This window comes from Mesoplodon mirus (assembly GCF_964341445.2).
Source record: "Mesoplodon mirus genome assembly, chromosome: 8".
NCBI classification, from domain to species: Eukaryota; Metazoa; Chordata; class Mammalia; order Artiodactyla; family Ziphiidae; genus Mesoplodon; species Mesoplodon mirus.
In genome coordinates, this window is record NC_138984.1 from 21465605 (window position 1) to 21477768 (window position 12164).

The window sequence follows — 12164 nt, forward strand, 5'->3', positions numbered from 1 at the left end:
TATTCTAGTATCATCTCAAGATGTTATTCACATGTTTCTGGCCTGTGTCCACAGAAGGTAATTGACTTCCCTCAAGAGGAAACAGTATGTTCTTTATAGTTTACATCTAAATAAATCCCAATAAAGAATGCTAACCCAGGAGGTGCTTAACCAGTTTCGTAACAATATGAGATAACATTTACCATTACTCTTGGGTTCCCAGAGAGGACAGATACTCTTACCATCATTGGCAGGGCAGCCATCCCCTTCCACTAGCCAGCATGGGTTTATAGATGCCCCTACATTTTGGGCCTGGGCCCTGTGAGTCCAGTGATTGACATGGCGGCTTCCTCATGGAACAAAGAGGTGACCCAACAGTAAAAACACCTATGGCCCTGAACTCATTAATAACTCAGGAAAGCAGCCACAGCTGGACTGTACCTTAAATTACAGACACCATAGATGGTGAGAAAAGCTACCTGGTCAAAATCGTTTTTTTGGCTTTAAACAGCATCTCTCCTCTAGGCCTTGACAAGAAAGAAGAAAGAGACCCAGGAACCATAGGAATCCGTAGGGGCACTGATGGGGTAGTGGATCCATTTCATTTTCTACATGAGTCGTGGCAGTGGTGGGCACCGTCCCTCCTATTTTGTGGCAGTTCAATTAAACAACTCTAACCTCCCGGGAACTCACACTGAAGGTGTGATTCTGTGTGTGTGTCTTAACTTGTTTCTCAGCCCCAGGCCCAGTCAGGATTCTGATGAGGCTCTGGACACACACACTTTTCGCGTGTGGCCCATGAACTCACATGGAGTCCATTCGTGTCTCTCAAAGGGTCCCCTGCAGCAGGTTAGGCCCTCCAACCGAACGTGTCCCTAGTAGGATACGCTGAAGGGACAGTGTCAGGCTCCCATCTGACGACCTCACCTGCAGCGTGTATGCCTCAAGCAGACTGCACCCCACCCATTCTCAATACACAATTAAACTCTTGTCCCTTCAGAGACTCTTGTCAGGTCCTTCCCTCCCACCCACACTCACTCCACACTCGCTCTTAGAAAGGGAGAGGGCAAAACAGATGGAGAGATGGTAAAAAGCACTTTCAGAAAGCCTGCCCCAAGATTTAACACGCAGAGCCAATGTGGGTGTGAGAAAACAAACATCATTATTACACACAGCTTGGGGGTTGGTACCCTGGGCTAATAACCCTTTTGGGGCTGATTTATCAATAGGTACCAAAAGTCTTCAAAATATGCCCATGCCCTGTGATGCAGCAACTCACTCCTAAAATTTATCCTCCGGATAGAACTGGAGGTACACAAATTCAGATGTAAACTGCTTTTTCAGTGTAGTGTTACTTAGCATAGTGAACAACTGAAATAACTTAAATGTTCAACTACAAATGACTGGCAAAGTTACAATATAGCCAGGTGAGAAAACATTATGCAGTCTTCAAATATTATGTTTTAGAAGAACATACAACAACATGGAAAAGGGTACAGATATAGTTTTGTAACTTGCTTTCTTCCCCACTTGATGTATCTTTATAAGATCCCAATTCTGCTTTAAAAATACATATGTTGCTTATCATGTACGTAAGTTATAATATAGAGAGAGATAAATAATATATATTTTAAAACAAAATATACATAAATTTTATAGAAAAAATACCAAAATGGTATATGCCAAAATTATGTAATATAAATAGATGGGTTAATCTTTTTTTTTTTTTTTTTTTTTTGCGGTACGCGGGCCTCTCACTGTTGTGGCCTCTCCCGTTGCAGAGCGCAGGCTCCAGACATGCAGGCTCAGTGGCCATGGCTCACAGGCCCAGCCGCTCCACGGCATGTGGGATCTTCCCGGACCAGGGCACGAACCCGTGTCCCCTGCATCGGCAGGCGGACTCTCAGCCACTGCGCCACCAGGGAAGCCCGGGTTAATCTCTTTTATAGTATAGTGATAAAAAACAGTAAGTGTTACATATTATACTTTTCTTTATTTGGCAGATTTTATACAATAGATATCTATTGTTTTTTTTTTGGTTTTGTTTTGTTTTGTTTTTTTGTGGTACGTGGGCCTCTCACTGTTGTGGCCTCTCCTGTTGCGGAGTACAGGCTCCGGACGTGCAGGTTCAGCAGCCATGGCTCACGGACCCAGCCGCTCCGTGGAAGGTGGGATCCTCCCGGACCGGGGCATGAACCCGTGTCCCCTGCATCGGCAGGCGGACTCTCAACCACTGTGCCACCAGGGAAGCCCTCTACTGTATTTTTAATGTGGGAGAAATCAATAGTTTTATCTTAAAAAAAAAAAAAAGCTCCCCAAACTGAGTAGACATGATACTAGCCCATTAACTATCTTACTTCTTTTGTCAGCCATGGACTGGGAAATTTTAAATAACCTGCATTCTTTGTCCCTGCCTCTTAGATTTTTATTAAATTAGATCCACTGGGTTCTGAATTTATTTTTCTCTGTTGGAATCTAAGTGGATTGTCAAACGGCAGAAAGGTGAGCTGATACTGTCACCAGGAAGTCTGCATGGACCAGTTCCATTTTTCTGTTCCCGGTCTTGCTGATCAAAAAACAGCTTTAGACAAAAGATGATTAGAGTCAGCTTTTCTTAGCCTGTGAAGAGCTATCTATTATTTTGGCTGAAAATGAGAAAAAGATTTCACTGTACATTATGTTTTATAAATTGGCTGCTTCACCTTGGCTTCTGTGATTTAAAGCTTTTTAAAAAATGTCTTCCTCCAGATGGGAAGGTGTGAGGGAACAAAGAAAGAAATCACTTTTTGACAGGCTAGCAGTGCTTTGCTGGAACCACCATAATGTGTAAAATTGCAGGGAAACTTGGAGCTACAGAGTCACTATAAAAATGGTGGTGGTGGGGTCCTTTCTGTAGATTCACAGACTAAACCCACAAAACCATGAATCTCCATTTTAACACTTTCAATTCAGGATTTCACAGCCAGTCAGGGCTCGGAAGGCATGTTGATGGCCATCTGGCCCAAGCCCCGGCTGACACTGGCTCCCCTCCCTGGGTTAAGTTGGCAGGAGGGTGCTCCCAGTCAGATCCACGGTTTGTAGATGCACCAAATCTGGGGCTTTACAGTAAGAAAGGTTCTGATGTTCTAAAGGGTCATGCTCATAAATTCATTTGCTACTTGGATCTTCCATTATAAAAATTAATTTACATTAAAGAACACAAAAGAAAACCAAATTTTCAAGAATTTGTCTTATTATCTAAAAGAATTTAGTATCTGGCTTGAGCATCATGCTGAAGGCAACCTGTATCTATTCAATTTCTCGCTCTTAGGGACAAACTTAAATTTCCCAAGACACCAAGGAAGCACATAGCAATTCTCAAGCACTGGACTGGGAAGAGCTCAAGGCCCCTTCTCCGCTGGATTCTTGAAGAATTACCTGCAATTTAGGGTTTGTTTTCACAATCTGCAAAATAGTGTTAAGACTCTGGGCTGAAGAAGCAGAGACAACAATCACACACGACAGGTAGGACTCGGAGCAACTGTCACAAGTCCTTCATACTTTTCCAGCACCAAGCCTATGAGGCAGGTTGTGGCTCCCCCTTTTAGGGAAGAAAATATCTACAAATCCCAAAGAATTTAAGGGCCTTGCATAGCTACGGGGAGTTATAAACACCCAATATTTCTGATTTCCATGGCTCAGCCTAGTCAATTTCACATCACTGTCGATAAACTCAGAAATCAAACTTGCAGGTTACATATGAAATCATCTTTGGAAAGAGCCACTCACCTAACTGTGTATATTGGTGGAAAGTTTAAAAAATGCTTTCAAACCTTGCTGCACTAAGTTCAAAATTCCCATACTTCTTTTTGGCCATACTGCACAATTGCCAGTTGCCTCTTGACCACTTAATGTGACTTTCCTCCTCAATTCTAATGCCCACAGACCGCTTTGTCAGTAGTCTACACTGGCTGCTCTCCACCACCTGGTTCAGGAGATGGACTGGGTACAGGTGAGGGTGTCCTCTGGGGACTCCCACGAAATACTAATAGACTTTCTTCCATCACACACACAAGGAACTAAATCATAGCATTTTATAAACATTCAGACCTCTGCATCTAAAAAGATCACACATCTGAATTTTTCCCATTAATATTACATATGCTATACATGTTCATTGGTTTCCTTGTCTGGTGGAGTTCACTGGTGGGCAAAAGTTAGTAGATATTAAAGGTTTAAGAAAGTTCTAAGAAAAAACTAAAATTGAGAAAAAATTTTTATTCACTGCCTTTTTTTCTCTAGAAATCAGAAAAAGACACCAATGCTGATTTTAGCAACAGAACACCCTGGTTCTGTTCGTGGTTCCACTGAAATATAACTTGATAACCACTGGTCTGTATGTCCACGTCAATGTTAAGGAACTTCACTTGAAAACTCCACGGCAAAGAGATTACGCCTGCTCACTTCCTCCAGGCCATCCCGATTATTATGTATAATACAGCATAAATTAAATACTGCTGGACAAGTTACCAGTGCATCCTCTACCCTACACTGTTTCTTAAAAATTACTAGCCAGTCTTGTTCATCACATGGTAAAATAACATTAAAAAAAAAATCACACATTCTGTCTCCTGTCATCTTATTTATTTTGTACTCTCCCAGAAGGCTGGTATCTCATGTAGATCTAAGTTTCCATATACAGGGCAATATCAAGCCCAGATAATGCTTTATGATAATGTCAGAAAATGTCAATGTCTGTCATTTTCTTGGGAATGAAAATTGCAAGGTTTTTATCCCAAGAGGACAGAAACGGGGCTGGTATAGATTACTTTATAGCACTTAGCACAGTATGACGCTAAAGACATATGAAATGAAAGTGTCTTGAAAAGACAAAGTCACCATAGTGGAAAGAGCCCAATTATATAGGGCTAACAGGCTTGGTTATAGCCTCAGCTCTGCCACGGAGTAGCCATAAGACCTTGGGCAAATCCCACTCTCTGTGAGCTTCAGTTTCCCCCTCTATAAAATGGGGGTGCCAACTTGTTGACAACCATAAATGACCGTAATAAGGATTAAAAGTTGAGGGTTTGAAAACTCTTTGTTATATAAACGTCAATTTGCTTTTTTGACTAAAGCAAATGACATGAGATGGTTAGAGCATTAACATATATAACAAATACACTTAGGACTAATTTCTAACGACCGTTACTAAAGGAAGTATTCTCAAAATACACTAAACATAAACTCCAACTTTCTTTGAGGGATTCAGAATACATATCACCATCCTGTGGTTGCCCTGGGGTTTATCTCTATGACTGTCCGTCAACAGTGATCTACACAAGTAGAAAACTGCAAATTAATACGAGATTTTGGAAGCAGACTAGATAGGCTGAGAAATGAAGCGGGCTCACCATCCTGCCTGGGGTGAGGGGGAGAGGTTACGGGAAGACAAGGTCGGGGGACTCTGGGTCAGCTCTGCAGGGCCCCTCCAGGGAAGGCACAGCTGTGCACAAGGGGACTTCCCAATCCCCATCTCCAGCCCCGGACTCACAGTGTTGTCCTTGGTGGTCATCTCCTTGGCCGCGGCATCCAGGGCAGCTCTGGTCCTGGCATTGATCTGGCCTGGGGCGACCACCACCATCTTGCGCTGTTTGGCTGGGAGCTGGCAGAGGACGTCGCCCTTGAGGCGTCGCAGCATGACCGTCTCCTCCAGCAGGAGCTTCAGCTCCCCCAGGTTGGAGGAGCCTGAATAATCCCATCCCCAGGGCAGCTGTGGAGGCAGAACCGAGACACAGCTCGTGAGAGTCCCTAGGGCCCAGGACCAGAGCTGTCACCTCTGGGAATGGCCTTCTCATAACCCTCTCTTCCCTTGGCTTTGTTCAGAGAACTTTAAGTGGCTTTAAGGGATGAATAAAATCTCACAGAATACAAATGAGAAACAGGAAGGAAAAGGAAGAAAGAAAGTCAGGAATGAGAGAACCAAAAACGTGTATCATGGCGTCCCACAATTTGGCGCTAACCTTTCTAGCAGCAAAGGCAAGATGTCAAGGGGTTTGGTGCCTGTCACATTCAAGAACAAACGAGACACTCAGCTTGTCAGACTCTTCCCATACACTAAATGCAGAACGTTTCCCTAGGGCTTACCCTACAGAGCCTGTTGCACAAGGTAACAGATGATGCTGTAATTTCTTTTTCTTTTTTTTCGCGGTACGCGGGCCTCTCACTGTTATGGCCTCTCCCGTTGCGGAGCACAGGCTCCGGACGCACAGCCTCAGCGGCCATGGCTCACGGGCCCAGCCGCTCCGCGGCATGTGGGATCTTCCCGGACCGGGGCACAAACCTGTGTCCCCCGCATTGGCAGGTGGACTCTCAACCACTGCACCACCAGGGAAGCCCTGTAATATCTTTATTTGATGAGGGTTACAGGGATTACAAAGCTCTTCTTCTCCAGCATGGGCCTCACCATGCGTGACTTGGTGAATGCCATCGCAGTGGCCATGGTGGAGGCGGCTGAAGGGAAGAACCCAGAACACAGGTGCTGCAGACTTGCTGAAACCAGAGGTGGGTTTTAGAGCGCCCAGGCAGTCCTTCATTAAAATGGTTCCTTCATTTAGCAGCTCAAGGAGGCAGTGAGCAAGAATGTCCACTTCCTACCACACAGGTAGACAAGATGCTACCAATGAAAATAAAAACCCTGTCCTTCACTAACGATCTTACTGGAAACAGGACTGACTTCTACGGTCTTGTAGAAAATCAGGGAGCCAGGGTGTCTGCTGCCTTAGGGTTTCAGCTGCTCATTTTCCCTCATGCCTCACCCCACCCTGGACTGTGAACCACTGAGGGCAGGGGCTAGGCTTGATCATTTTCGAGGGCCAGTGGACCTAGTATAATGCTGGAGATGTGATAGGTGTTCTCTAAACCTCTGCTAAATTGAGAGCAGGAAGAGACAGCCAAAGGTGGAGAAATAAAATGATCAAAAACTGCTTCTTCTTTTAAAAATATACACTCTGAAATCAATTGGAAGTTCTCAGCAAATGCCTTCACGGTATAGGGTCAAAAATGAGCTCGGCATGGGGCATTCTTTTCAGTGGCTTCTCTTAATGCAAGAATCTGGCCACAGTTAAAAGAAAAAAAGAAGTAGGGACCTCCCTGGTGGCGCAGTGGTTGAGGATCCGCCTGCCAATTCAGGGGACACAGGATCGATCCCTGGTGCGGGAAGATCCCACATGCCGCGGAGCAGCTAAGCCCATGCCCCACAACTACTGAGCCTGCGCTCTAGAGCCCACGAGCCACAACTACTGAGCCCACGTGCCACAACTACTGAAGCCCGTGCGCCTAGAGACCATGCTCCGCAACAGGAGAAGGCACCACAATAAGAAGCCTGAGCACCACGATGAAGAGTAGCCCCCCTCGCCACAACTAGAGGAAGCCTGTGCGCAGCAACAAAGACCCAACGCAGCCAAAAATGATAAATTAATTAATTAAAAAAAAAAGTAGCCCTGGCCTACTGGTTGCATTATATAAAAATCATGCTAGGAACAAATGGATATCATAATTAATTTAGGTATAATGTTCCTACCTTCTGATATTATCAACTCTTAACCTTGCAGGTTAAAACCCAATAATACCAAAGGTTTTAAATGCGTAATACCGTAATTACAATCTAACAAGCTTTTATTGAAAAAAAACTTACCATGGAGCAGGCATGGGCTAGGTGAAAGGAAGGATACAAAGATGGGGAAGGCAGCGTCTGACTATGTTTTCTTGGATGCTGGGGCAGTGGCAGCAGGAGGAGGACAAGGGCGAATCTGAGGATGGCTTGAATGACTGCGGAGACGGCGGCCGGAGACTGGGAACCCAGGGAGGGACAGTGCAGCAGAAAGGCAGGGAATGGCTCTGCCCTCAGCACCCCCGACCCCTGGCTAAACATGACACCATGCGCCCAGACAGTCGAGGAAGATAAGATCCTTTTCAGAAATCAAGTTGTCTTGAGGGATCAACACAGCTACACACAACCTAACCTGGACTGATCCATGGGGAAACTCTGTTAAAGGCGTGTATGGCTTTAAATACATTTAATAACAGAAATCTCCTGCCTCAATAACCAGCTAAAAACGGTTTGCCATTAACTTTGCCAAGCACCACAAGTTACCTCATAAGTACTCTGAAGGTAAGTGGATATTTTTAAAGTACTTGAAAAGCTGTTTTTTCTTTTCCAAACGTATTCTAAAATAAGGCAGGTGATCTTATTAACACCACTAACTTGCATGGCAAGGCTTTTCTCCCCCCCGTGGCATGGGTGATGAGTGAGGGGGCGCCGTTTCTCCAAGTGTCAGTGTCTTCGATGCAAACAGCAGCTCGGCATATTTGTGACTTGATCACAAGACAGGAATCCTTAAGGTCTGAAGTAATGAGGCTTTAGAGTCCAGTTAGCGCCTCTGCACAGGGACACTGCCCGCAGGAAAGAAGCCAGGGTGAGCTGGAGTTGCGGCTTCAAGGTTACAGCAGAACAAGTCGGGAAAATGAGAAGTGATTTGCCCTTGAGAGGGGCCAGCGCCTGCCATTCTAATTCAGTGCTACTGGAACCTCACAGGAACGGGGCTTAGGCATCTGAGAAGTCGACCTTGCCGGACAAAGGACGACTGCTGAAGGATAAATCTGTCACCCTGGCCACAGTTTTGAAAGTAGAGATTAGAAAGAGAAGTGAGTGACTCTCCCTTTCTGGTTTTCAGATCGTGGATGTTCTGGAAGCTGGATCAGAGAGAGCTACTCGGGGCTCAGGAAGAAGGTTCGAACCAGCCCCATCACCTCCCACCTGTCAGCAATGACACCGACTGGGACTTCTGCTCCACCCATCACAGCACACCAAGGCCCCAGCACACCAGCAAACAGGTGAGACTGTATCCCACTGGTGGGTCTGGAGAGAGTGAAGAGGGCACAGAAGCCAAGGAGGAGGAGAAGGCCACAGACTGTGTCTCTTCCTGAAAAGAGAACAGCCCAGTGCCAGAAGAAGACAGCTCAACTGATTAAGGAAAAAAAAAAAACGAACTCCTAAGCAAACAAGGAGCTAATTCTGTGTGTCATCCTGTCTCGGGTTATTCTGCGGAAGAACACTGGAAGTGTGCACAGGCTTTGGCCAACCTGGCTACGGCTACCTGACACCGAGAGACCCCCCAGCTCAGGCCAGGAAACATGCTGTGTCCACCAAGAACATGCTGCTGAGCTACAACGGAGACAAGGCCGCAGAAAAGGAGGGCGAGGAAATCCTGGAAGCTCTGGTCGGGCTCCACCACGCTCTGGGGGTGGCCTGCCTCTGGCCGAACCAAGACACAGGGGCCTGCTTCAACCTGCAGAGGCAGAGGGAACGCGAAGGAGCGAAAGAACGACATAAGGGAGGCGTCTGTGGATTACGAGTCTCGGAGGAGGACCAAGTGTTGCTTGGGGCGGGGCCTCCTTGGCCATCTGCAGGTTGAACACAGCTCGGGCACACTTTGAAAGGGCACTTGGCAACATTATTACCGCTGAGGGTGACAGGATGTCAGAAGTGATCAGTCTACAGAAGAACCACGCCCAGGCCCGCCAGCACTGGCAGCAGGCTCATTCGACCCGTGTTTCTTTGTTCACTGATTCAGCCCCCAAACTGCAGAGGTGAGCATGTTACCAGCTGAGGCCTATGCCATGTCTGGAGGGACCCAGCACAGGGAATCTCAGCCAAGTTCACCTGCCAAGTGTGGGGATCACACATGCTACGCACGTGCCCTGTAATGCATCAGCTGACAAGGGGATTGGTGAGAAAAGACAACAACGATGCCCCCACCCCCTCCTCTGGTCTCCACCTCCTGACTCTTTTCCTCTCGTTTACAAGAGAGATGGTGGTAGCAGCTAGAATTTTCTTGATCTGTATTCAAAAGTGAGGTGCTGGGGCATCCAGAGGAAAGCCCAGTGATGAATTTATCTTTCAGCAGTGGCCCTTTGTCTGGCAAGATCATCCTTCTGAAAGCGGGGCTTTGGCAGAAAGGCACTGCCGAGGAAGATGGAGTCCCATGCTCAGCCAGATGGCCAGACAGATGACCACTAATGGAGTCAATGGCCCGTCAGGAGGAATTTGCATTTGTGGCTAATGTAATTTAAACATTTTTTAAAATGTTGACTTTCTCATTTACGAAAGTAATCCATTTTGGCATACCTTATCTTCCAATCATACATGAGAGAGACACAGAGTGGGGTGAAAGAGGAGGGGGGGAAGAGAGGGAGACAAGGAATGAATAATTAACTATAGGGAAAGTTTCACATCCTACTGTTTTCCACTCTTTTATTTCCCCATGTCATTAAATAAACTTTTTTTCTTCAGCTAAAAAAAATTGAGGGGGCTTTCCTAGTGGTGCAGTGGTTAAGAATCCACCTGCCAATGTGGGGGACATGGGTTCGAGCCCTGGTCCAGGAAGATCCCACATGCCGTGGAGCAACTAAGCCCGTGCGCCACAACTACTGAGCCTGCGCTCTAGAGCCCGCGAGCCACTACTACTGAGCCTGTGTGCCGCAACTACTGAAGCCCACACGCCTGGAGCCCGTGCTCCACAAGAGAAGCCACCACAATGAGAAACCCTCGGCAACCAGAGAAAGCCCGCACAAAGCCACGGAAGACCCAACGCAGCCAAAAAAAAAAAAAAAAAAAATTAATTAATTAAATAAATCTATTAAAAAAACAGGTTTTAGAAATCATGATTAAAAAAATTTATTTTTTATTTTTTTGGCTGTGTTGGGTCTTGTTGCTGCACACGGGCTCTCTCTAGTTGCGGCGAGCAGGGGCTACTCTTCATTGCGGTGCACGGACTTCACATTGTGGTGGCTTCTCTTGTTGTGGAGCAAGGGCCCTAGGCGTGTGGGCTTCAGTAGCTGTGGCTCGCGAGCTCTAGAGCGCAGGCTCAGTAGTTGTGGCTCACGGGCTTAGTTGCTCCGTGGCATGTGGGATCTTCCCAGACCAAGGATTGAACCTGTGTCCCCTGCATTGGCAGGCAGATTCTTAACCACTGCGTCACCATGGAAGTCCAGAAATCACGATTTTGATTGCAATGGCATTTGTTTACAAGGCTTCCTCTGCCATTTTTGGAGAACGGAAGCTGTGCAGACTGTAGCTTCAGGGGCAGCTGCTCCGTTGGCACCGTATTCATAGAGATAATTTGCAGGTCAGAGGTTTCTGGCCTGCTGACCGGGCATGATTCACTATAATGAGTCAACATTTATGAGCAAAGGCCCACTGATGAGAGCCCACCAGGGGAGCCTGAGACCATGCTTCCCACTCCACCTGTTCAAAGGCTTCCTCTGTCCTGTTTGCACAGGGTATGTAGGGCCTCGGCCTCACCTGGAGCTCACCTCAGTGCCCTTCTCTGAGGCAAGACCTGTTGGCTTTCAGAGCTCCAGGCACCTACGCATTGGCCACTGGTCGCTCTACTGGAAAACACTAACGTGGAATCACCACAAGCGTTAGAACTCGGAGGGGCTGCTCTTATCTTATCCTAGAGGATAATCCAAGGTCAGAGTTAGGGGCAAAGCAGAGCTAAAATCTGAATCCAGCTCTATGGCCAGTGCTCTTCTGATCACACCACAGCCGAAAAGAAGGAATGGAAAGGGAAGTGTGAAAATCAGGGTGGGGGTGGGCGGGGAAGAGGGCGAATAAAGAACAAATACCCGCTTGGCGCCACAGTAGCGAAGTCCAAAGGTGTGGAACTGAGGGAAGAAAGTCGGCCTGACGGCGAGGATCTGCGTGTAGAGCTCTGCCGGCCGGGACATGGCTGGGGTGCCCGACAGTAAGATCACCCTCTTGGCAACCTAGAACACAAAAACTCAAGATGCTGAGATGCACAGAGGACATGCAAGGGATGTCCCCAGCACCCCCGGAGTCGGAGCCGAGGCCCCCGGAACAGTACACCCCTGGAATCTTGCATGAACACCTTCACTTCCTCGCACTCTGACTGCAGGTACTTCTCAAGTTCATGCATCTTAGATCCAAGGTAGATCTAGATTCCAAAGACACTACGGCTGGCCTCACTCCAGAGCTCTGGGTGGCCACAACCTGGGAACTCTAAGCGAAGGTACCATGACCAGAGAAAAAGAGCATGTGTGCTCCAAGAACCTCAAGGTGTGACCCGTGTAAGAGGCTGGGCATCATCTCCTAAGCTGCCTCGGCCACACCCTCTGCCCGCATC

At 47.0% G+C, this 12164-nt stretch overlaps 1 protein-coding gene and 1 pseudogene across 5 annotated transcripts in view; one reads left to right on the forward strand and one right to left on the reverse strand.

Annotated features, from left to right (window-relative positions):
• The window catches only part of SMARCAL1 (SNF2 related chromatin remodeling annealing helicase 1), a 52154-nt gene that overhangs the window by 12046 nt on the left and 27944 nt on the right, over positions 1-12164 (reverse strand). For all 4 annotated transcript variants that reach the window (XR_014294907.1, XM_082631473.1, XM_082631471.1 and 1 more), the window contains 2 exons: positions 11647-11787; positions 5510-5728 (listed from right to left, as the gene is read on the reverse strand). Coding sequence is in view for 3 of the 4 variants with exons in the window: in XM_082631473.1 (XP_082487599.1) it covers positions 5510-5728; positions 11647-11787 (360 nt within the window). In the remaining variant the exon portion in view is untranslated. The remainder of the gene's footprint in view (positions 1-5509; positions 5729-11646; positions 11788-12164) is intronic.
• Positions 8202-9431, forward strand: LOC309809835 (tetratricopeptide repeat protein 23-like; annotated as a pseudogene). Its single transcript has one exon. The product of its transcript is annotated as a tetratricopeptide repeat protein 23-like (transcript).